Source organism: Grampus griseus (genome assembly GCF_964374135.1).
Source record: "Grampus griseus genome assembly, chromosome: 10".
NCBI classification, from domain to species: domain Eukaryota; kingdom Metazoa; phylum Chordata; class Mammalia; order Artiodactyla; family Delphinidae; genus Grampus; species Grampus griseus.
In genome coordinates this window covers 41,054,973-41,082,557 of record NC_139004.1, presented here as the reverse complement: position 1 = coordinate 41,082,557, position 27,585 = coordinate 41,054,973, and the positions used below count along the sequence as shown (strand labels likewise).

The 27,585-nt window shown below is 36.5% G+C and overlaps 1 protein-coding gene across 16 annotated transcripts in view; it reads right to left on the bottom strand.

Moving 5' to 3' along the window:
* MLIP (muscular LMNA interacting protein) overlaps positions 1 to 27,585 on the bottom strand; it is a 293,069-nt gene that overhangs the window by 4,603 nt on the left and 260,881 nt on the right. For 15 of the 16 annotated variants that reach the window (XM_082662662.1, XM_082662676.1, XM_082662672.1 and 12 more), the window contains one exon: positions 8,448 to 8,501. The exons of the other annotated variant lie outside the window; for it this stretch is intronic. In XM_082662662.1, the coding sequence (XP_082518788.1) occupies positions 8,448 to 8,501 (54 nt within the window). The remainder of the gene's footprint in view (positions 1 to 8,447; positions 8,502 to 27,585) is intronic. 16 annotated transcript variants of the gene reach the window in all.

Below are 27,585 nucleotides of genomic sequence, written 5' to 3'. Positions count from 1 at the left end.
AGTTATTTTGGATAAGAAAATATAAATAAGAAAGACCTTAAGACATTTACAAAATCATAATTTTGAAGGGAGTCACATTCCAAAATTTGTTTTGCTTAGAGTTAACTTTGGGTAATAAATGATGTAGCTGTGAAACTTTAATCCAATATTACAGAAAGAACGTTCTTAAAGAATGTGCTGTGTAAATTGATTTTTCCTTCCCTTTTAATACATAACCAACTCTGAATATTCTTATCTGCCAAATGAAAGCAGAATGATCTACATATATGTTTTTATAAAGATGAAACGAGAGCAAATTGTCATTTCCAGAAAATGCATATCATAATTTATTGACAGTTACATATTCATTTTTTTCTGAAAGATTTTAAATATATTTTGGACATTTACATAACTACTAACTATGGTGTAAAAATACAAGATCTAGTATCAGAATTTATTATCCATAAGCCAGAAGTGATAAGATGTTCATTAGCTAAGGTCCTGCAAAGGTAAGATGGTAGGTGGAGAATGTGGATATAATCAACTCTAGGAAAGACAATATTGAATCTGGGGTCAAAACCGTTTAATATCTGGGTTACCTGACCTCCATATAGTTATTAACCCTGATTCTATTATTTTGTTTGTTTATCTTGAAAAACTAGCACACACAGGAATGTCTGTCCTTCTACTTTCTGACTTCTGCTCAGCTTTTTACTGTGATTCACTACAATATAAAAATCAACATTAAGCTCTTGAAAAGACTTTGAAGAAGAAACCCCCAAACTGTCAAACCCCCACTTCTCCTACAGTATTATCAACGGAGTCCCTAGAAAAGAAAAATCAGTGAGACTTCTTTCTTTTTAGTGGCTATTTCAGGGTCAGACTCTGAGACTTCAGTTCTGCCCCATGTCAGCCAGGTGTAAGGACAAAGAGAAACGTTCGAAAAGAGGCTTAATTCCCCTTGTTGAAAATAAGTGAAGAGATTTCCCTCCTTTGTTCCTAGAGCAATTTATTTTAGAAAACTTGTCTTTATAAGTACATTTTCTTCTCTTTGAAATGGTGATAAATCCTTGTGAAAACTAGATGGGCATTTTGTCAGCTTTAAGACTCAGGAAAGTCTCAAGGACTTGAGAACCATCTCCTTTGAAGGTAAACATCCGAGGGAGATAGCAGCCTTATCTCCGAGTTTCTCCCAGTTTCTGAGGGAGGGTGGGAGCCTAACTTTAGCTGACACCTGGCTCTAAGTTATAAAACTACCTCCTGTCATAAAGATATGAGAAGTTTCTTTTTCCTTTGGGTAAAGCCAATGAACTAACATAGATGGTGCCCCCAATTAACAGGTGATTTAGGATGAACTGTGTGTAATAAATGGTACTTGTCAAGTCCTCTTACTTGAGGATAAATTGAATTATTGTTTATCTTGAGAACATATATATATAATGGGTTACACCTGCTCGGCTATATGAAGCGTGAGATTTCTTCTCTCTTTTCAGTCTCTTAGTGTTTGTGATAGGTATCACATTCTGGTTTGAATGCTTAGTCAATAATATAAGTGTTTTCTTTCTCTACCACCTTTGTGAAGATGACTCTGGGTTGGCAAATATATATATATTTAAATTTTATTTCCTCAACACAGGCTGTGGGCTTACAACACAGGAAGGTCATCTTGATGGGGTCCACTGTTGCTAAATCTGGTTGTCAGAATGTCCTTGCCCACCTGGATGGCTGGGCAAGGTAGCTACTCATTCAGGTATTCATATGAGGTTTCTTTATAAGACAGATTTACCCTGGCCCTCTAGCAAGTTGTCGATCAAAGCATATGAATCTTCTTTTCATCAGCAGTTAAAAATATCCAGATACCAAGTTCTTCTCTACGGTTACAACCTTGAATGTTGCAATCCAAGATTTACCAAAGCTTGATTTTGGTGAATAATATTTATGGGAAATTGCCTGAAGAGAATAGAGTGGGCCCATTCCTCTTGGTAATTTCATTTTTACCCTTAAATCTAACCAGAAAATGAGAGTTGCTTCCATGGACAAATAACTTATTTTTCTCTTTTATGTGTTCTAATCTGGAGAATAAAGATAAAGGAATGAGACACCTGTCCCATAAAATTAGAACTCGAGTCATCAATGGAGGTTCTGGTATTCAAAATAAAATGAACACAAAAACTTATATTTTTGTTTTTGTTTTGCAGTTTATATACACTGCAGGAACAAATCAATCCTAGATGGTCACCTTGCCAGCAGAATTGTTATCTTGGGAACCCTGAAGTGTTTATTAAAAATCCTCAAAGAGAAGGAATAAGATAACAGGAGAAGAATTTGCCTAGTATGTGTTCTGTGGGCAGGTAGTGAATGATTAACTCTCCAGTTGTGTTAATAACAAGTGGATATGAAAGGTCAGAACCAAATGCGTTTAATCGTTTTTGAAAATCAATTGACCCTCAGTTAAAAATAAAATAGGCCTAGGACTGAGTGTAGCAGGTGATGTGAAGAGTGGCAGGTCGGTTTATATCTCATCCCCAGTATGACTTTCACATTTAAACCTGTAGAGAGAGAAGTGGGTATAGAGACGTGTTGTGGATCCAAGTTGCTGAATTCACCAGATATGATGAATACAATCATAAATTATGGTTGCTAGTGGAATTTAATTTTTTCTAAGTAACTATAATCAAAAAGCACTTACCTCAGGCAGAGAGTCTGCTTTAAATTAGATGGTGTCATATGTACACCTACTTGGAGATTACTGCATTGGTGTCAACAGTTGTTGGTGGGAATGTAAATTGGTGCAGCCACTATGGCAAATAGTATGGAGGGTCCTCAAAAAACTAAAAATAGAGTTACCATGCAATCCAGAAATCCCATCCCTGGGCATATATCTGGACAAAACTAATTCAAAAAGATACCTGTGCCCCTATGCTTATAGCAGGACTATTCACAATAACCAAGACATGGAAACAACCTAAATGTCCATCAACAGAGGAATGGATAAAGAAGTTGTGGTATATATATATATATATATATATATATGTATACACACACACACACACACACACACACAATGGAATACTAGTCAGCCATATAAAAGAATGAAATAATGCCATTTACAGCAACATGGATGGAACTAGAGATTATTATACTAAGCGAAGTAAATCAGAAAGAGACAAACACCATATGATACCACTTATATGTGGAATCTAAAATACAACACAAATGAACATCTCTATGATGCAGAAACAGACTCACAGACATAGAGAACAGACTTGTGGTTGCCAAGGGGTTGGGAGAAGGGAAGAAGGATTGGGAGTCTGGGATTAGCAGATGCAAACTATTATATATAGGATGGATGAACAACAAGGTCCTACTGTATAGCACAGGGAACTATATTCAATATCCTGTGATAAACCATAATGGAAAAGAATATGAAAAAGAGTATATATATGTATAGCTGAATCTCTTTGCTGTGAAGCAGAAATTAACACATTTTAAATCAACTATACTTCAATAAAATTTAAAAAATAAATGCAAGCACACTCAAAAGAAAAATATATGAAAATGATCTTCCTTTGAAAATTGATCAACCAGCTTATCACAATGGTTAAGTCCATTGTTTAGGGGTCTCTCTTTCTTCTATGAGGATTAATCAGTGGCCAAGTATTTTTTAAAGTGCCAAATAAAATGCTAAATAAAACATTCTTTGGAAGTACTAGCCCTCAGACTTAACTCACAATAAATGCTATGCCTGACCCCAGCCTAAGTATTTTCCAAACCTGTGTAGAATGTCACAGGAAGCATAAACCATTAGGTTTTACTAACTCAATTACAGTGAATCTCAGCATAGAACAGATATCTCAGAAGTAATCTACCATAGATTAAAGTACAGGTTAAACTTTTATGACATCAGACAGGAAGAATTTGTGACCCAAATTTTTATTAATTCAAAGCATTCCCTGAAACACCATTTCTTATGATCCTTCTGCTTTTACTTTCAAATTTGTGTTTCCAAGGTTCCAAATGATTGACTTTTCTAGACTGCCAATGAAGGAGATAGAATTTGAGGATCTCAATTCCTGTTGTACATGTAAATCACCGGTGGAGATTTTAAACCAGCATTTGCCCACCTCCAGAGATTCCTTTTTTTTTTTTTTTTGAGCTTAACAGTTTACTTTGATTTTGACTTTTAAAAAATACTTTTAAGCATTGCTTTAAAAAAAAAAAAACATGTGCTTTTAAGAGCACCAGAGCAATAATGAGATTTTTTTTTCCATTTCAATTTCTCTGATTTCTAAAGAGAATCTAAAACTTATCAAGGGACCAGTGAAGACATTTTTTTTTTTTTTGGATTGATAGTTTTTTGTTTTATTGGAGTACAGTTGCTTTACAGTATTGTGTTAGTTTATACTGTACAGCAAAGTGAATCAGCTATACGTATACATATATCCCCTCTTTTTTGGATTTCCTTCTCACTTAGGTCACCACAGAGCACTGAGTAGAGTTCCCTGAGCTATACAGTAGGTTCTCATTAGGTATCTATTTTATACATAGTATTAATAGTGTATGTACGTCAATCCCAATCTCCCAGTTCATTCCAGCACCCCCTTCCCCTTGGTATCTATACATTTGTTCTCTATGTCTGTGTCTCTATTTCTGCTTTGTAAATAAGATTGTCTATACTAATTTTTTCAGATTCCACATATATGCATTAATATATGATATTTGTTTTTCTTTCTGACTTACTTCACTTTGTATGACAGTCTCTAGGTCTATCCATATCTCTACAAATGATCCAATTTTGTTCCTTTTTATGGCTGAGTAGTATTCCATTGTATATATGTGCCACATCTTCTTTATCCATTCCTCTGTTGATGGACATTTAGGTTGCTTCCATGTCCTGGCTATTGTAAATAGTGCTGCAATGAACATTGGGGTGCATGTGTCTTTTTGAATTAAGGTTTTCTATGGGTATATGCCCAGTAATGGGATTACTGAGTCATATGGTAGTTCTATTTTAAGTTTTTTGATTTCATTTTCCTAGAGTGGAACCCTGTTCTTGGGGATTTTAAAAAGTCCCAGGAGATACTAATGTTGAGCCAGAGCTGAGAACCACTGACCTAGATGAGAAGTCAAATTGTCATTCTGAGTTAGTTGTCTTTAAATGGATTTCATAAATCATAGGACTTGTAAAAATGATGATCATATTAAATCAGATAAATCTGAGGTCTCTGTTTTTAAATGAATTACTGATCTATTTGAAAAACTAGTGTCTACAAATAGCAGGATCAAATGCAAGAAACAGGAGTCTGGCAGTAAGAAAGGGAGACTGCTGTCTTTAGGAAATGAGAGAAAACCAAGAGGGAAATTCTCAGATCTGATCAAGGTTCTTCCATGAGTGTTTAATTGCACTGGATTTGTAACTAGCTTTACTCCCTAGTTCATATGGTTATAAGACGAGAATTGCTTTATAAAAACAGGTAGTTTTCTTGTTTGGTGCTTTATAAAAACAGGTAGTTTTCTTATTTTGTGGGTAAATACATATCAAAAAGAGGGTTTGGGAAAAATACATGGGTAAATATTACAGTCTGATCACATATCATAAGGAATTGTAAAACGTTATTAAATTGCTCCCAAATGTGCCAGTATAACTAAGACATAAAACCCAGCATACTAGGTGGATAAAATGGTAGTTTAATTATTTATGTTTCTTTTATTTTTTTTAGTTTGATATATATTTATTTATTTTTATTGAAGTATAGGATTTACAATGTTGTGTTATTTTCAGGTGTATAGCAAAGTGATTCAGATATATATATATATATATATATATATATTCTTTTTCAGATTCTTTTCCATTAGAGGTTATTACAAGATATTGAATATAGTTCCCTGTGCTATACAGTAGGACCTTGTTGTTTATCTATTTTACACATAGTAGTGTGTATCTGTTAATCCCAAACTCCCAATTTATCCCCCCTCTTTCCCCTTTGGTAACCTTGCTGGTTTTCTATACCTATGAGTCTATCTCTGTTTTGCAAATAAGTTCATTTGTGTCAAATTTTAGATTCCACATATAAGTGATATAATATGATATTTGACTTTCTCTGTATGACTTACTTCACTCAGTATGACAATCTCTAGGTCCATCCATGTTGCTGCAAATGGCATTATTTTGTTCTTTTTTATGGCTGAGTAATATTCCATTTTGTGATTTGTGTGTGTGTGTGTGTGTGTGTGTACATTTCTTTTAATACTAAGAGTAACTCACTATCTCTCACAACTGTTAAACTTCAAACTGTAGGGGTTTTTATGGTATTGCTTTATATATTCTAAACATGAAAGTTGAAATCATTTTTTCACAATCTTATCCACTAGCTTAATGCTAAGTTTTATCTCTAGGATTGTGATAACTGGTGCCCCCAAAGTGTAAATACTACTTCTACTCTGTTCTTTTCAGCAATGGAGTCTTTCACATTACATAAGATTCTCTTAATTCAGCATTTGTTATCTGAACCAGATGCTTTTGTTATTTAAACAACCAACTGACTTTCTGTTATTGTGTAGAAACATTCTTATTTCTATCTGTAGTCTCTGTAAGCTTGAGCCAAAATTATGATGTTTGAAAGAGAACATTTGATTATTTTTTAACATTCATTGAAAATGTACAAAATTTATTCAAACTTTCTCCTTTTTTTGGAACTACATATTTGTCCAATTGTTTTACTATTACACAATTTGCCACCATCACAGTGAAAGAGCTGGCACATTTGACAGAGTTAATCTCCTTAATATATAAAGGGAGTTTACAACTCAATAATAAAAATATTACTAGACCAGTAGATAAATGCTTAACATGATGCAAAAGCAAAATAGACAAGAATAACAGAAAAAGACAGAACTTTTAAATGCAAATAAAAATGAAAGATAATTTCCTCTTTTAAACTGCAAATATTTTAAAGCATGATTTTAAAGGGGAAAAAGATTTAAATAGTATAGATAGAGATTTAGATAAAGATAGCTGGATAGAGGAAAGTAGATTGTTTAAGAGCATAGGCTCCAGGCAGTCATATCTGGATCCCATTCCTGACTGTACAGACACTTGTCAGCTATTTGACTTTAGGCAATAAATGGATTTCTCTTGGCCCCAGTTTCCTCATCTGTAAAATGGGAACAATAATACTTAACTTACAATGTTTTGTGAAGATTAAGTAAAATAATGCATCTAAAGTGTATAACATGGTAACATATAATAAACTCTCAATAAATTGGCAATTATAATAATTCTCAATGCTGACAGATATATAGTACACAGTAATAGGTATTATAACAAGTTTCTGGGAAGGTGAATTACTACAGTTGTTCAGCAATGCAGCTTGGCTACATGTATCAACAGTTTCCCATATGTCCATACTCATTACACCAATAATCCTGATTTTTAAAAAAAATCAGAGATATGGTCAAGGATACAAATTCACCCCTATTTATAACATGCCTTTATATTTTAATGACTAAAGTATAGCAGAGAGACACATTGGTCCTGTATGATACGTTTCAAAATTTACAGAAATAGGGATGTCACTTTATGAAATACGCCCTAAATTGTGGAAAATATGCTTGGCAAAATATTCAGATTTCATTTAGAACCTTATTTGGAATTGTATTATTCTTATTGCTCTTTTGTATTATTACTATTTTTTTCTAAACTTAGAGGCTACAAAACTGAGCAGGCCTCATTTGTGAAGGTATCTGGAATGAATGAATAAGCTCACTTTTTACCATCTTAAAGATAAGTCCTTTAAAAAGCATTCTTTTTTCCATATTTACCACTTTGTCTGAAGGGATATAGAAAAAGAAAACATTGTTCAGTTATTCTTGCTCTTAACACAAAATTTAAATTTTTTTACAAAACTTTTTCGTGTCTCTTTGGCATAACATTTATAAAAATAAAAAGGTTTTTTGCATTTATTTTTGTCTGTTAGCTCAAAATGTGAAAGTGGTTAAACATTGCATGAAATTCAGAGGTATGTTTGAGATGGCACACGCTGGTCTGTATGCTACCCGCCATATGCAAAATTCACTTGGGGGATGGGAAACTGAGCTACCACGAGGTCCTGAGACCTCTGACTCAGAAGACACATATAAGTATTATTGGATATCCATTGACCCTCTAGAAAAAGAAGACAACAGTGGTTTCACATATGAATCCAAAGAGAAAATCACGAAGACAGAGGGGATAGAAGTTAGTTTGTGACCAAGGTGCTACACACATGGGGACCTCTAGTACAACTTCCACACTGAGAAGCAGCAAGAATTTACTCATGTGACTATCAGAGTAGACCAGTTCATTCTTTCTTTTTTTTTTAAAGAAAACTGATTTTATTAATATTTTTAAAAAATAAGATTGGCTTATTTCTACAACCTAATATCACATGGAAACATATAACCAGATCTCAATTGTATCTTCCATTTACCTCTTCGGAATCAAGAGTTTCGTGTTCCGGAATAGCCATCATTGGATGACTCAACTTCACAGAAAAGACGCCCAGGAAGTGAACAGGGATAGAAGTAAGGAGAGATAAATGTTTAAATTTCATTTAAGTTGACAGTTAAATGATGATGTAAGTATATTATTGCTGATCATATTCTACCAATGTAAACATTAAGATTTGATTGTTATTAAAAACAAAGGAAGATATTCTTAACATAGAAAAAAATTTTAGCAGATGGTGAATCCTTGGAGCCTAAGACCACATCTTATTTATCTCTGTGTCCCACATAAACTCTAACAGTGTTTGGCACACAGCATAGACAGTTATTAAATGTTTATTGAATGAATGAATTGTTAAAACACACTGGCAGTTATCAGAGAGAGGAAACAAAGTTAAATTTATGTTGCCACTGTCACAATAGCTCTCAAATCGAAAAGCTCCAAAGCAAAAGAGACAAATCACACTTAGACCTGCAATGCAGATGCATCTGTAGTGAACACTTAAGTGAAATGTAAAACATTGTGCATTATTGTAAACATTAAGAATCTCAAAACACAAGGACTTCATAAACATTGTAATCTTACCAGATGACACTATCATCATGCAGTTTACGACACAGTGACACTTTAACAGAGGGAGGTTCTTTTGTTTATATAGGAATTTTTATTATTGCATGGGTCTTCTGAGCACTATACATACACTTAAACCTATTCAGACAGAAGAAAAGTCATAGATATGCAAGCAAAAGAGACAGAATGAGGGACACAGACAAGGAGAAAACAATCATGTATAATAAATCTGCTTACCCCCTTTATTTTTTAACCGTCTCTCCTCACTCCAACATTAGAGTAACCATAATACCTGATTTTACTGGAGCATCCCCAGTTTCTACAACTATCCTGGGCAAATCCGGGCTGTGGAAATAATTGGCTCCCTTTTACTCTCAACCTGGTCCTTATTTGATCAATAAATCATCGGATCAGTGATCCGCCCCTGATGCTCCAGGGCGATTCCGGGGGTCTTAGCGATACACTCTTGGCCCTAGGAGGACATAACCAGAGGCTGCTGGGGAGGCCAAGGAGGTCCCATCTCACTTTCCCTCTGTTCTAGCTGATTTTCAAGAAAGGAGCCTGCTTTTATTTAAAGCTAGAGCTTCGTTAAATTCCAACCATCAAACTCTGTCCCAACTATGAAATTCTTGGAGTGTCATAACATCAGGGATCCCAGCTTCCTGAGACCATTACCTTAAATAGAAACATGATCTGTCCCTAAGCCAGCTAGAGATTCAAATAGTTTTCCAAAAATCAGCTGAAAGCACCTACTTTCTCCTGTTCATCAGGGTCCCCTGAGATTGTAAACCTGGCTTAGGATCAGATGCTATGTACCCCTTCAAATTTCAGACCAAGACAATTGGTCCTAGAGACAGCAAAATCTTTAGCATACCTAGGCTAAATGGTATGATAATTCTATGAATCATTGAAGTTTGTACCATGGCAAATCCCCATTCTCCTAGTCTCCTAAGATAGAGCAGAATAAACATCCTAAAATTTGAAAATGTTGTTGCCCCAATAAAATATTCAACTGAGATTGGAAAAGCAATTGAGTAATTATGTGATATCTATTTTACATTCTATCCCATCTTTCCAATATAGGTATTCATTCATTTAAATCCATTTTATTCTAATCTTCAGTTTCAAAAACTATGTATTAACTATGCTAACCAACAAAAGAGAACAGCAAATGACTGATCCTAATTAATTGTTAATCCCCAAATCATTTATATTTGGCTTTGGAATGCTTTTCTCTATTTATGATCTTGGGTCCCAATAGGTTTGCTTTCTTATTATCCTCAAGGTGACCAAAAACATTACATAAAATGTGATACTGTTAATGGAGTTAGTCATAGTAATTTATTGTGTACTCACATGATAAATTCGTTATATGTATTTGTTTATTTAGTGTTGACAGCAACCTAGTGAGGTGAGAGCTAATTTTACCCTGATTCACAGATGAGGAAACAAAAGCACCAAGAGGCAGGATAACTTCTTCAAGGTCCAGAGCTAGTGGCAGAGTCATGATTGGAATCCAGAGTGACAGTCTCTGGAGACCGTTCTTTCAAAGCAGTAAGAAGTGGTAACATGTCACTGGGAAGAAGCTCGGGAGACAGGAGCGGGGAGACAGAGGGAGGGAGTGGTGTGTGTGCCATTTTGCAAAAGGGAAAGCCATGTGTAAGAGTGTCAGAGTCAGAAGCAGTTTGGAGTGGTTGGTGTAGCTGGTGTCTTCATTCAGGAGACAGACAATGAAGTTCGTATGTCAGATGAGGAGTCTGGGATTCATTCTTTAGGCAGTGAGAAACCACTGAATCTCCAAGCAAGAAGGGGACACATGTGATCAGATTTTCATGTCAAATAATGTCACCCTGGCTGATGTGCAGAATGTAGATGGGGGAGGGGGGTTGGAAACTATGTAAGTAATCAGAGAGACAGAGAATAAAGAAGAAAGTCTAAATGAAAGAGTTGCCTTAGAGAACAGAATAAATTCAAGATTTCCTGGGTGACTCTAGACCCCCCTACTCTCTAGTGTGAGTGAAGGAGCATCAGGCAGACACACTGATATTTTGTTGATTAGGGAAGAAAAACTACAAAATGTTCCAGAGGAATACTGTTGAAGTTGGTATGTGTGCAGAATGCAGAGGTTTTGTAACATGAGGTCTGGAGATGTCGTATGGGGAGAACAAATATGGCAGGAACATCCTCTCACAGTCAGAATGAGAATGATGGCATTAAAACATTGAAATAAATTCCATATAGGTGGATGGCTTGTTATCCAGAGTCAGTGGATACAGGAAGACAGAGAGAGTCCTCCAAGCCTGTTTACTTGGTGGTGAGTGTTCTAGAGGACAAATTACTGTTTTGTCTCAAAAAAAAAAAAAAAAACCTGAAAAGTTACAAATTTTATCATCAGACCATTATTCAACATAGATGGATCGATGAAATGGAAAGCTTGAGTGAAATGAGACAAAACATCCTTTCATCCTGGATGGAAACTCCAGTCCCAGATATTGTATAACATCATCAGACCTTTGCTCACTCACCACTGTGGGCTAATCAACAAGCCGTATTTGAATGAAATCTTCGGTTGAGTTTTATTACATTCTTTATCACAGCTGCCACCACACAAATATAAAGCCTTGTGGAGTGTTTGTTATCCGTGTGGGGCTTTCTCATAAATGTCACTGCATCTCCAGAGCTAACTTCTCTGACAAAGACAGATAAAATTACCTCCAACCAACTGGAGAGAACCCTACAACTAGAAAAGAAGAAAATATGCCGAATGTGGTGAAATCAATTAAGTCTTAATCTACCCGAGGAATGGCATTCAGAGCTGTAACTTTGTGAAACAGCTCTCCCGCCTGTGCAAAGATGAAGTAGATTTTCTTGCCTTCCAAAAATGATGAAGTGTTACAAGAAACGTTCCCATTTTTAAATCACTGAGGGTGCTACACCTGCTATTCAGAATTCACTCCTCGGGATTGCTTTTTAGCTGAACCACATCCTCTTGTAAACCTCCTTTGCTCCATTTGTCTTCAGGAAGCTGTCCCCCCTACTCTGTCTCCCACTGAGATTTGTGAACCACTCAAGCTAGAGTGTAACCTTCTTAAGAACATCTCTCAGAAATAGACGTGACAATTATTGCAGTGATACCTACATAAAGCACTGTGTTTCCTGAGTACAGTGTTGTCATCGTGAGACCGTGAGCCACTGCATGTCATGTACATTCGATGCTATTCACTTTTAGGTCGATTGTACCTGGCAAAGGGACCACTCAGCACAGGAGACACAGAATGTGTATTGAATAAATAAATTAATAATGAAAGAGAGAAGGAATGAAATAGAGAAAAGAGAAATCTGCATTAGTGAAGACTTAGAATTGTTTACTGCATTCCCCAAAGTCTCTTCATTGATAAGAAATTTTGCAAACTAGAGACGTTTCAACCAGCGCTATGGCACGTGTGCATTCGGCTTAAGTCTTTCATGATTCTTCTGCTTAAAGTCAGACAGAGGAAGACAAATGTCATATGATATCCCTTATATGTGGAATCTAAAAAGGTGATATAAATGAACTTATATACGAAACAGAAACAGACCCACAGACATGGAAAACAAACTTATGGTTACCAAAGAGGAAAGGGGGGAGGATAAATTGGGAATTTGGGATTAACAGATACACACTACTCTATATAAAACAGATAAACAACAAGGACCTACTGTATAGCACAGGGAACTATATTCAATATCTTTTAATAGCCTGTAATGGAAAAGAATCTGAAAAAGAATATACATATATATGTGTGTGTGTGTGTGTGTGTGTGTGTGTGTGTGTGTGTGTGTGTATAACTGAATCACTTTGCTGCACACCTGAAACTAACACATTGTATATTAATTATACTTTAATTTTAAAAAAAGAAAAAATAATAAATAAAAAGAACTGAATTTAGTTGTCAGTGCTTGAGTCCACAGATTCTACTTGCAGGTTTGTGTCTTTTTCTCTTGAACTGCTCAAGGGTCCTGCAACCCTAGGCCTGCAATCGTCTTGATATGCACATGGCTGTCCCTGTTAGATGAAGCTAATCTCCAGGTCAACACAGTGCCCACCACTCCCAGTGAGGGAGGTCAAGGGTCAGAAGTCACCTATGATCATGCTTATACATAAATGTCTGATTTACTTCACTCACCTAGGGGATCTGCCTGGCCAAACAAAACACTTGAGTTTTTAATCTCTGATTTACAACACATCCCAGCCCATAGGAAGCACCTGGCGAGTCCTGTAAATTTCAGATTCTGACGCAGCTGGTCTGGGGAGGGTCCTGAGCGTCTGCATTTCTAACGGGTCTCAGAGACCAACAATACCATAAGTTGAGGAGCGAGACCACAGCCAAGAGTTTTGTATGAACTGATGGAATTGATGTTTTTCAAATATTTATCTATTCACAACTCAAATTAGCTGTATTCAAAATGTCCTCGTCAGTTAAGTTACACTGTGCTTGTGTAATTAAATACTTTACCACAGCACTTTTTTATTGAGTACGTGCTCATGTACCAGACACTTTACTGGATGTTAGAGATATGACAGCAAGTGACCAGGCATCCTCCCTGTTCTTGGAGACCACAGTGCAGTGGGAGAGGAAGATATTAACTATATAATCAGGAATATACGGAAACAAACACAATATAATGTGTTCTGAAGGGCAAGTTCAGAGTGCTAGGAGGGTTCATCACAGATAAATCAGACTTGGTCTAGAAATAGGAAGGAATCTCTTCCCAAGAGGCTGAAATCTACAGGATAATTCTCGTCATAGAGATAAGAGAGACACAGTTCATGTGGTGTAAGTAGCTGAAAAGAAGTTACTCACCGTTGGGCTGATGGGAAAATAAGGAGAAAATTCAGAATGAATGGACCAAACGAGTGAGAAAATCAGAAACCCAGGCTAGAGAATTACTGTGCAGGGATTTTGCCTGCATCAGCTCCACTTCGGAAGTCAAGGATTAAGCCCTTGAAAATACTGATTAAATGAATCAAGGCTGTTTAATATGAGTCCGTCTCATTGCCCAGAAAGACTGCAAGCTGCTAGAGGACAGGGTCCATAATATGCTAGTTGGTTGATTTTACTGCTCAAGATTCTATGCCTGAGTTGCAGCAACATGGATGGACCTAGAGATTATCATACTAAGTAAGCCAGAGAAAGACATGTATCATATTATATCACTTATATGTGGAATCTAAAAAAAAAATGATACAAATGAATTTATATACAAAACAGAAATGGACCCACAGACATAGAAAACAAACTTACGGTTACCAAAGGGGAAAGGGGTTGGGGGAGGAATAAATTTGGAGTTTGGGATTTACATATCCACCTACTATATATAAAATAGATAAACAACAGGGACCTACTGTATAGCACAGGGGACTATACTCAATGTCTTGTAATAACCTATAAGGGAAAAGAATCTGAAAAAGAATATATATATATACACACACACACATATATATATATATAACTGAATTACTTTACTGTACACCTGAAACTAACACAACATTGTATTAAATCAATTATACTTTATTTTTTTTTAAAAAGTCAGGAGATTAGACTATGTGCATTAAAAAAAAAAAGATTCTATTCCTGGAACAAAACATGGGAAGTGCTCTGAGTTTGTCCTTAATGAGGTCAGTTCACGATATGTGCTATGAGGACACACCTACTTTCATGATGATCAGAAACATGCCACTCCTATCCATATGTCTTAAAGATTTCATCTGCATTAGCCTGGGATATTTTTTTTAAATTATAAAACTTCAGTAGCTTGAATATTTATTTTTAGAATTTAAAGGTACAGCATCTTTTTTGGGTGATGCCCAAAGGTTTACACATTTGTCTATGTCACTAGCTTCTGATGTAAACTGGGAAAAACCATTTTGTCTCTGGACCTCAGTGTTCTCATCTTTAAATTCTGGGTGCTAACTAGGTGATTGCCAGTTCCTTCTATCCTTGGATGAAGCAAAAATCTCTTCATTGATAAATGATGCTGTCTCCGAAAAAACAGAGTTCTTCCTTTTTGGAATCTCCTGCACTGAACCACAGCTGAGGCAGAAGTTACACCTACAGGGACGGTAAAAATGACCTCTCCATGGAATCTTACCTGGGATCTTTAATATCAGTTCTTAGCTGTGCCACTTGCTCCGTGTGTGAAGTTTTATAAACACTATGAAGTTGCACAGCATTCCTTTGGGTATTCCCTGAATATTCTCAAATGCTGAGCTGGAATTTGGTACATGTTAATTGTTTTAAAAACCCACAGGCAACTCCCTGTTAAGTTCTGATCATTAATATCATTATATGGGTGTCTAAGGACCAGTTGAGTCTTATACCAGTAAGAAAACAGGAATTTTCTGCTCTGATCTTTGTAATAGGTCTTTTGAGATATGGCTGTAAATTCCGCAATTATACTATTTTTTATTCTTGGCCTTTTCTTTCCACCCTAGGAGGCCCAGACTCGGGACACATTTGAATTCCCTCTTCCTCAAAAGACCACCTTCAAAAGGGCAGCAGGATGGAATTTTTTTCTTCTATGTGTTCATCCTGTTTTGAAGGCAAACACTACCTCCCCATGTTTACTCACATTTTTCATCTAAAGTTGCTTCTTTCTTAATTGAAAAATCTTAATCCCTGGGGGATTAACCACCTCATTCACTTTCTTCATTGCACAGCTCCTGGGTTGGAATGGAAAGGAAGCAAAATCTACCTTCTAACAACATTTTAGGACTCAAAATAAATTCCGGAACCTGAAGTTGGAATTGACAAGGAAGCATATTTGCTGTTCTCTTTCTTTCCTCTATCCTTTAAGGGCACAATTAGTTGCTTAGTACTACAGGCAAAACATCCTTTTCAGTTGTTCTCAGAATCTAGTACTAACTCTAGTACAATCATAAACCAAATGTCTCCTTCACAAAAGATAATGTTGGCAGAATTTTTCTCCCTCTATTCTCTCTCTTCTATAGAACAGAAAGGGTATTAGCCATTTTATTCCAATGTGACATACAATCCCTGCCCAGCCTTAGCCCCACCCCAGCTATTCCTAATTTGTAACTAGTTGCAAGAAACTTACCCTAGAACCCAGGAGTATGTCAAGAGATGTCAACTGGTGTATCATAAAAATTTGGAAGTGTTTCTGAAGATGAAGAACAGGCATGACTGTGATGGGGTCAGTCTGTGCCCCCATCACCTCCAGAGACCCCGGACCAGACCCCACCCTGCTCTCTCCTAAAACGACAACCCCAGCAGCATCTTTGAGGGAGAGGATATGTGAATCGTTGGTAGGCAGATGAGCTGAGGACAGTAAGCCTACAGGTCAAGTGGAAGGCTGCCTCCTGCATGGTGCCTGCCAGTCCTGCCTCCCTGGACTTGGACCTTGTTCCTTCATCCCCACATCTCCCTCTGCATTATTCCAAGCCACATTTCAGGAACAATGTAAGCACCTCCTAACACTCTTATCATGTCAGTTATATGCCTTTGAGCTTTCAGTGCACGCGTATTCTCTGCCCCACCACCGGCCCCTGCCCCAACTATATTGTCCTGCCAGGCGCTGCAACTTGGTCTTAGATGGCAGCCATTCCTGAGGGATTCCGACAGCCTTGCTTTCTGGAGCCTTGTTGTAATCTAAGATCTCCCCTTTGGAGACTGTCTTCTTTCACTCCCTGCTACGTTCCTGCTAGAGCCACATCCTAACATCAAGGTATCTCTTTATCCAAGTTAAAAATCATGAAATAGGTGGGGTATTTACTGGTTGCTAAAAACCCATGGAAAAACTCTATGTTTAGTTATGTTATGTTAGTAGGTTTCAGCCATTCCAAAGAGTGAGTGAGACCTTTTGAAAATCAGGGTAAAAATGCTACCATATTTGTCTAAGATTTTTATCACCTAAAATTAGATGCACTGATAAAATATCATATAAATACAGAAGCATAAAATATGTTCTCAGTCATACAGGGCCTGAGAATATTTGTCAAATAAAGACCCACCTTAAAACTTTCTTGGACCAAGGACTCAAATAAGAAGATAAATAAACACAGAAGGAGGGAGCAAAAAATATAGGAAGGTAAGGTAATAAAACACCCTGAGCAAGTGTATAATTGTCATAAAAAAAAGCCACAAAAAGCTATGGGAAAGAAAGAGAGAAATTATAACCATAAAATCCCAGAAATAAAAATCTAGAATTGGACAATATGAACATGATGAAAGATAATGGAAGGGACCAAATGAACTTGTCTTCCTGGGAGAAAACATAGATATTGACAGGGGTGTATAAAAGTGAATATGAGCCCTAAGCTAAGGGCAACCATAACAACAAAGTAGGATGAATAAATTCTATGCTAATAAACCCATATCTCTTGGATGGAAAACTGGAAAGAAGAGATAAGAAATTATAGTAATGGAAAATGTAAACTAATATGGCAGAATTAATGTCATGTAACAAGATAATCTCAGACACGAAGAGAAGTCTCTTGTGATAAAATAAAAAATCAAGATGGGAGAATATACGCTCAATAAGAGACACACACAAACAAGAAGACATATAAAAATTGAAAAAAAGGAGGAAAAGATGTATCTGTCCAATATGAGCCAAGATAAAACTAGAAGTGCAGCCTTATTATCTTTAAAATGGAATTCAAGAAAAAGTTTTATAAGGGACCAAAAATAATTACATGCTGGTAAAAAAAACTCACTGAACAGGAAGATGTGACCATCATAAACATGCATTCCTAATAATATAGTCCCAAAGTTTTAAGATGTCCCAATGATTGAGCTGTAATTCTTTGAGGAGTGATCTTACACATCGTTTGAATGTCTTAAGAACTAAGGAAGCATTTCAGTGTCCAATTGGAGCTAAGTGAACACTTTTATACAACCTGAGGAAAGGTCCAATCCCACTGTGATATCCTTCTTGTGCAAAAGAGATTTCTATTTGATTCAAAGGACATATGGAACATATGGCTTATATGTGGACAAATGGGTATCATTATTTGATGGCTGTTAATCAAGTGTCTAGTTGTACTTTGATCAGTCACACATGGGTAAACGTCAACAAATTTAGTAATCGGAAACAATTTTATGGTCATATTTTAGTAAAAGAAGTAAAACAGTAGTTACATTAAGCAAAAGGAAGCAACATAGGAAACTTGCCCTTAAGTTTCAAAATAAGAGACTCCTTAACTATGTAAATGCCACATATCACATATGGCTTTTGTTGCATGGAATAAGTAGAAAGGTAAAATAAATGAAAGCAATGAGACCAACAATTAGGTTGAACTATGTGAAACTGATAAAACTGATGTTTTCCTACATCAAGAACTATTGAATAAGGCAATTTCATAGGGATCAACCCCATATAAAAGATAGTTGCTTATCTAACCTTCTTTTAACGCTATTCCTTTTCTTAAATATCTTTTAAGAAATACATATTTAAATATCTTTTAAATATATGTATGTATTTTGTATATATGTATGTGCCGAAGTGAGCACAGAATACATACGTACAAAATACATATATTTTAAAGACTCAGTTTGCAAAGATAAACGCCTCCATCAGGGATTTCATTTATTTCAGAGCCCGCAGCTGCCTCCTTCTACAGACCATCACCCTTAGCTGAGAAGAGCATCCCAACGCTGAATTCCTTGACCTTCTACCCACACCGAGACCCACAGCTGATGATGACTGGTAAGGTGTATCCAAGGGCAGCTCCTTTGCCTCAAGTGTGGGTGACCTTGCAATTTATGCTCCAGAGCCCTCTCCCTGTGAATTAGGCAATGGCTAGCCTGTCTGAGATCACTCTTCCTCTTCTCCTTGCCCTTCCAAATCACAATGTACACCCTCCCTTACAGGACGTTTTTCTGGAGAGCCATGCCCTCAGCAAATCACAAATACCAGAAACCCTGTCTCAGGCTCAGCGTCTAAGGAACCTGGTCTAAGACACCAGGCAGTGGGGATGGGACAGGTGGCAGCTGAGTGCTTTGAAACACCAGGGGCTCATTTTTCCTTAGTGCCTCCATCTGAACAAGGTGCAAACAATGCCTACGAAACACAAGCATGGTCTATCAATTCTAAGGGGCCAGCATGTTATTTTACAAGAGCTTTAAAACGAATCTTTCTCCAAATATACTTTTCCATGCTAAAAATGCCATCCAGCCTGCATCCTACTGCACATCTCTTTCGAATTAGCAAATTCTTAATTTTTAAGGTGATTTTATTAAAAGCATTACAATGAAAACTTTCAGCTAGATGGCAATACGTGGGCTTAGGGACAGATACATAAAAATTGGATTGTTCTTCTTTCCTGGAATAAATATACAAGTCAACTGCTTGTGATTATATTAAGTACATTTTTAAATGATAACTGACAGTGAGATAACCCAAAACATGCCTGGTTTCAAATGCCAGCCTGTCATTAAGGCACCTATTGTGTTGATATGTTCTTTTTGCCCTCTAGTGGAGAACCTAACAAAATATAATTAATACTTAATTTTTCAGAACTGCTTCTATTAAAATACCTGCTCACTGGCATTCTTTTTTTTTTTAATGTTAAAAGTCCAATTAGTTTGCATTTAGCCATTTTAAACAGAATGTTCTTCCTGAACATATTATACAAATTCATCCATTTAGAAAACAATTTGGCATAGGCCAACAGGGCTCAGGTTTTGGTTTCCGGAAAAATCTCAAACATTAAAAACCAATTTTGAGTTTATAGAGGTTCTTCTCCTATTCCACCCACTTCAAATGTTCTCTTCTAAAGCATCTTAATAGTTATCCAATTCTCATTAACTCCAAAAGTTGTCAGAGAAGTTTTAGAATTAGGAGCAAGGCAGGTTATCTCCATGATGATAGAAAATAAATTACCTTGATTTACTCAGAAGGATTTCTAATTATGTAGACAGAACACAAACAGACATTATTAATGAGGAGGATAAAAAGAGGTTTTGCTTCCAAAAGTCGAGATGACTTTTTTCAATAAATGTGGCTACCTCAGTAAATTGTTGTCAGAGTTTTAGATAAACAATGGCTCTCTTAGCCACTAACATTTGGAACTGTGGCTGCCAAAGAAGGTGGTTCACAATAAACCCAGGCTCTGGCAATCACTCACACTGGCCCTTGGGTGTGTCACTTGGCATCTTTAGTCTTCAGTTTCCTCATCTGGAAAGTGAAGGAAGTCAGGTGGCCTCAGTGGTTACTTAGTTCCTGTTCTGATATCTCCGTCCTATCCTGTCATTTAACCAGAAGACAGCCTGTGATTCCAGAGGGGAGATGTCCAAGAGGGTGGTGATGCAGCTTCAGCGATAGATTTTTTTTTTTGGGGGAGGGGGGCAGTTTCTTAAGAAAAATTAGTCAAGTACCAGCTTTTAAGCCCATTCTGTGGAATCCTGTATACATTATTTACACTTTCTGAGCCTCAGTTTCTTCATATGTAAAATAAAGGGGATAAAACCTACTTTATGATTGTTTTGAAACTGAAATAAAATACTGTCTACAAAGGAAGTGGCCTGTGGTCTACTTTTTATAAATATCAATTCCTCTTGCACAAAATCTTGGAGATGCCTCACCTCACTCCCTGCTTTCTTCTCACAAGTTCAGATGAGGCCAGAGAGGAAGAGCGGTCCAGCAGTCTTACTTCTTGCTAACTTTAAACCATATTTCCCAATCCCAGTGGTTTCCTCAATACTCTGGCTTGCTTTCATGTTCTCAAGCTCATCCTGTTCCTTTTCCTTCCTGCCTGGAAAACTTTAACCATGCTGTTCCCTCTGCCTGGATGTCCAGCCCGGCCCCAACTTTTGCTTCCTTCCAAACCTCAGATGAGATATCATTTCCTTACTAAGCCTTTCCTGATTCATCACATGAGATCAGGACCTCTGTTCTATGTGCTCATAACTACTTGTTTTCTGCATAGCAGGTGTCACAACGATCATTTACAATGGTTTTTTTTTTGCTTATTTGTTATATCTGTTTTTCCCAAATATAGAAGAGGTACCTGGCAAAGGCCCTTGCTTTCCAGTGCATGACCGTCACAGACACAGCCCTTTGCAAATAAGGGGTACTCAATAAACCTTTGTGAAATGAATATAGTGTGCTTTGTCAACTGCCAGACTCCAGAGTTCCTAGATTTTGTGTTGAAATTAAAAAGTTGCAAGGTCTATGCTCTTTGTTATTGGTGGGGAATTAGGCTATTTGTTGGACAAGGATTTTGTAAACTTGAACCCAGTCACATAACTTAGTGTTCATTTTCTCCTTCTGAAGCTATGCCCAGTTATAAACTGCTTAGCTCAAAGGGGTGTTGCTTTATTCTTTATATATTTGTAGAAGATTTTTCACATCTTTAGATCTAAATATTTACAGCTTACATTAGAAAAGCAAGTTTTTATTTCGAAGCCCCTTCAGCCTTTGAAGCAGTTGTTGAAAGTTAGAATTACTTTAAATTTTTCCGTTCTCCAGCTGAGTCATAATCTGCTTTAACTTCTGTTGATTGATTTTGTTAAAATATCAAAAGAAACCTCAGAAAAGAAATCTCATTTCAGAGTAGCTACTAAAAAAATTAACTCATGTTGGAAATATGTCTTTAATATTAATATTTTAATTCATTTATTGAATTTCTATAGGTTCATAGGGTCAGTTCTCCAACTAGCTATGCAATGATTGTACCAGTTAAGATAGTCTTAATAATGGTAAAAATATAAACTTCACAAATGGATTAAATTTGAAAATTAAGAAGTAGGAGATAAAAATAGGGGAAAAAAGAATGAGAAAAGTCAACATTAAAGGTGAAATATCCAAAACTTTTAAAGAAAGGATGGTCATGATCTAGGAAGCAGGCTAAAGCCAATTTATGGAGAGACCTGTCCCTCTGACCATCCTGGATATAAAAGTTTCTTTCCTTCCTTGGCTTCCTACCTCATTCATAGTCTGTGCACCTACCCCCTAATACTCTGTTATGTGAAAACAAAAGTCAGTAGGACCCAATTCCCTCAAAGATGTGACTGTCTATTACAATCGTTTTTTTTTTCCCTCCTATTTCTGAAACTGTGTACTTCTCATTCATAACACATTTTCTAGGTAGATTCCTCACTATTCTAATAGATGTCTCACCCTTGGCTTATTATAAGTGGAATGATCCTTTATGTAGAAAAGACAAATAATGGATGGAATTGGGCTGAAAACACCACCATTTTGCTCACTGAACTCTCATTTTTCATCACAAAGAAGTTATATTTCCTTTTTATTCTTAATCTACAATCTCAAAAGCAGCTGCTTGGAAAACAGCCTAATAAAACGGATCAGTAAATATTCTGTTGACATATCATAAGGATAAAATACATTTCAAGTAAAATACTTCATCTTTCTTAGTAAAAACATAATTCTAATATAAAAGATTGTTATATTTTAAAATCTCTTTTTATGAAAAAGACACTTTAATTTCTTAAAAAGTAAATCATAAGAAAGTGCATGTTGGCAGCTGTGGTATTTTTTCAAAGAGAAATGACTTTTAATGATTGAAGTAGTGCACTGGAAAAAAGATATGTACCTCTGATTCAATAAGTCCAAGAATACTGGATGTATAAACACTCAACCCAATTGTAAATGCTACAAGCACATAGGTACAATTTTGACTAAGAACTCAACCTTACATTTTACAACTTACTCTAATTAAAAAAAAAAATCCTGTGACCTAAGTATGTATATATACTATTTAACAGTTGTTTTTACTTACTAGGGGTTTTATGAGAAAAAAATCAATTATAATCAAACACTTATAAACATGTCAGTATAAACAGTTTTTCTTTGTAAAGTTATTTTTCATAATGAAGTTCATTTTCTTGCTGAATCATTACAGAATTTAAAAAGCAAAAGAGGAAATTTTTGCTATCATGGAGGAAGCATAGACTTTTCAATGGAGTAAATACTTTAAGATCACTCAGGTCAGTGGAAGTTCTGAGTTTAGAAGTTCCAACTAAGTCCCATTGATTTGCATTTGTCTAAGATCTCCAGGTAATTCTGATGCAGTCAGCCCAGTTTATCTCCAAGAGTAAGAGTTTTGGAACCAAACCCAATATGCTACTATTACTGATGAGAAAAAAGAAACCCACAGAAGGTTAGGTTGTTTGTTTGAGGTGTTTCTTGTTTCTTAAGGTAGGATTGTATTGCTAAAAACTTCCCTCTTAGAACGGCTTTTACTGCATACCATAGGTTTTGGGTTGTCGTGTTTTCATTGTCATTTGTTTCTATGTATTTTTTGATTTCCTCTTTGATTTCTTCAGTGATCCCTTGGTTATTAAGTAGTGCATTGTTTAGTCTCCATGTGTTTGTATTTTTTACAGATTTTTTTCCTGTAATTGATATCTAGTCTCATAGCTTTGTGGTCAGAAAAGATACTTGATATGATTTCAATTTTCTTAAATTTACCAAGGCTTGATTTGTGACCCAAGATATGATCTATCCTGGAGAATGTTCCATGAGCACTTGAGAATAATGTGTATTCTGTTGTTTTTGGATGGAATGTCCTATAAATATCAATTAAGTCCATCTTGTTTAATGTATCATTTAAAGTTTGTGTTTCCCTATTTATTTTCATTTGGGATGACCTGTCCATTGGTGGGAATGTAAATTGATACAGCCACTATAGAAAACAGTATGGAGGTTCTTTAAAAAACTAAAAATAGAACTACCATACAACCCAGAAATCCCACGACTGAGCATATACCCTGAGAAAGCCATAATTCAAAAAGAGTCATGTACCACAATGTTCATTGCAGCTCTATTTACAATAGCCAGGACATGGAAGCAACCTAAGTGTCCATTGACAGATGAATGGATAAAGAAGATGTGGCACATATATACAATGGAATATTACTCAGCCATAAAAAGAAACAAAATTGAGTTATTTGTAGTGAGGTGGATGGACCTAGAGTCTGTCATACAGAGTGAAGTAAGTTAGAAAGAGGAAAACGAATACCATATGCTAACACATATATATGGAATCCAAAAAAAAAAAAAAAAAGTCATGAAGAACCTAGGGGCAAGACAGGAATAAAGATGCAGACCTACTAGAAAATGGAATTGAAGATACAGGGAGGGGGAAGGGTAAGCTGGGACAAAGTGAGAGAGTGGTAGTGTATATATGGACATATATACACTACTGAGCCAAATGTAAAATAGATAACTAGTGGGAAGCAGTTGCATAGCACAGGGAGATCAGCTTGGTGCTTTGTGACCAGCTAGAAGGGTGGGATAGGAAGGGTGGGAGGGAGGGAGATGCAAGAGGGAAGAGATATGGGGATATATGTGTATGTATAACTGATTCACTTTGTTATAAAGCAGAAACTAACCAAATAAATAAATAAAGCTAAAAAAAATAGAAACCCACAGAAAAAGAGTGAAGTATGTGACACAATAGCATTTATGTAAATTTAATTATAGACACACAAAATAATAATGCAACTTTTGAAAGAAAATATACTAAAAAAAAAAACGGAAACAAAAAAACACTTCAGTATAGTTGCCTAGGGGAGGAAGGAAAGCAAAGTGAAAAATCAGAATGAAAGAGAATACATATGTGAATAAATTTGGAGGGATTAAAAGTAATGAATAGATTCTAATAAAAGAAAAAAGACAATATTAGATGAGAGTATTGTCCTACTAGCTATGTTGATGGATTATTTCTTTACTCCAGCACCAAAATTCTACAAATAATAGACAGCATGTTGAAAAATATATAAAACTGGGTACTTAAGGTGGAATGTGAAAGTTTCATTTACCAGTTGATCATGGTAACAATTCTATGCTAGAGATTCTATTTTTATTGCTATTTTATAGGTAAGGAAACTAAAGAAAGAGTTTGAATTGCTTTTCCAAATACAGACATAAAACAATTCATTTATTCAACCAAATTGTCAGTAACTGATATCTTATTATAAAGTCTGTAGACAAACTTTAAGCTGTATTTCACTATAGGTATACCCACTGATCAAATCAAAACACCTGCTAATGAGAAGACTCAGTAAAAATAACTGAAACCATATCATTTTAAAATATTTATTGATTGATTAAAATGGTTTGTTACATTAATACACCTATAAAATATTTACTTACAAAAAAGCTTTTTTTAAATAAAATTATTTTTAAAAATAGAAAAAGACATTGGTATACTTAAAAAGAAAATTTCTGGGAAAGATCAAGATGGATGGTTATCCTATGTAGGAGTATACATTTTCCTCTCTCTGTGGGAGACCTTAAAGTCTTGCCCTAACATCTAGCAATGGTGACAGCAGCCTGGGCGTCTGCACTAGGAGTGGTCATGACCTTGGGGAGACAGCAGTGAGCAGTGGCTTGAAGTGAGATCTTAGTTCCCTGCCCAGGAATTGAACCTGGGCAGCCTGGGTAAAAACCAGGAATCCTAACTGCTAGTCCACCAGGGGATAGTGGCTGGAACTAGAGCCACCCTGGCTCTTGTCCCCCTTGAAAACAAGAATTTTTCAAGGAGACAGAAGCTGTAAAAATAGGCACAAAGTTTATTATTAGAGGCACAGCACAACATGTGGGAGAGCACACAAAGAAGCAGTTTATTTAAGACAGAAGCAAGGCAGAAATACACATCCAGAGAAGAGTGCAGGTGTCCTCCTGAATGAGGAGTGCACTAGGGAGGTGATTTAAATCACTTATATAGGGCAGTTCTTCTGGGTCTTTGTTTACCTCTGTCCAATCATCTCACTTAGTTTCCCACATCTGCCCTGGCCCAGGGCCCTCTCCGATACGTGTATGCATCTTTTAGCCAAGATGGATGCCAGTGTTGGGGGGCAGTCCTCTGGGAGATTGACAGCACCCAGAGAGATAGCATCCCCTGCTTTTTTGACCCCCAAGGAGCCTTTCTGCACATGTGCAGTCAGGGAGGTCCCCTTGACCCCAAGAATGATAGATGTGGTCATCTTATCCCTTTACTCTAGCAGAGCCCAGCTCCTGCCATTAACTTTTTCCTTGAAGTTGGAGACAAGCCCCAATTTACTCAGCTTGACAAATTCCAGCTGCTCATCCCCAGAGCCCATCTACCTCCTACCTCAGACAGGGCTGAGAAGTGTTCTGGACAGGAAGAATAGAGGTGGGAGATGAATAACTACCTCTCTCCTGCTCTGAAGGGAAAGCTAGAGTGAAAGGGATTTTCAGAGGCTACTCCAGAGACAAGCACTGAAATATTCAAATTGAAAGTGCTGGAAATATAAGAAATAACATCCTGTCTCCATAGCCTATGGTTGTGCTAAATAAAAGGTCAAATATGTAGGTGGGATAAGAAAAGAGGAAAAGGTGCACAAAGCTGAGTACTTCTGTGAGTACCCACTGTGAGTACTTCTGAGTACCCACTGTGAAAGTGGGCCAGAAGAGTCAGAATTTGGGTTAGACTAAAAAGACAGGGCTACCTCAGAGATTGTGAGAGTGGAAGACAGAATAAATGAGGCAGAGGCTGGAGAAAAGGTTAAACATTTGGGAGAGCGATAAACTTCCCACAGATGCACGTTATATGCACGTAGGTTTTCTCACCTGAGGGTCAAGAAAGTAGCTGAGACCCCACGGCGATGTATTAATGGGGCCAGAGAAGAGGAGTCTTTCTAAATGAACTGAATTCTTAAAAACAGAGAGTGGGTGGCACTAGACCTAAACATAAAAGATGTGTTGTGGGTGGTACTTTATTAGCTTTGAAGATAAACATTTTTAAATGCATTGCAAAATGGAGGAAAAATTGGCAAAATGACTCTAGATGAGAGACAATTTTAAGATAGTAGCCTCACACACCCAGACACAAATTCCTTGGTAGCTTTATTTTTTTCAGCAGTTATAGGTAGCAAATCATAATTATCAAAAATAAAGAAAATTCTCTCTATTTTTGATAGCCAAAGTTTTGGTTTTCAGGATCCCGGACTTCAAATTTAGATCAGAAACATGGTATGTGTGGATATATATTTTATAAATCATGGAACCACATGTGTCATCTCAGACCCTGACATTTTAATACCAGCCTCTCAACTTTAAAAAGCCTGTCCCTGCTTCTCTTGGCCTGAGGGCTCTTTCTGAGGAGGAATGCTCCCCTCTCCAACCTCAGGTTGTCCAACTCTGAGTTGTCTGCTCTCCACTGGCTCCCAGAATCCCTTGGGAAACTCAAGCTCCAGTTATCTACAGTGGCACCTTGCTTGGTGATACACCCTTTATTTTACCCTTGCCTCAGTCTCCACTACCTTAATTGTTATTCCTTGGAACCTCCCAAATTAACTACTAATATATGAATCCTTTTCTCAGGGAAATCCAAACCAAGATATGACTGATTCTCATTACTTGCGGTAGTTCTGTCCCATAAAGTAACTACAACCATGGAATTAGCAAATCCTGAACCATAGCTCTGAGAAGAAATACAGGATTGGGTTCCTGTGAGCTTCTAATTACATTTTCATCAGCCAATCAGACATCACCTTGTTTACCTTGTCTTCTGTTTAAAGACATCTGATTTAATATATATTATTGATTCATTAACACTG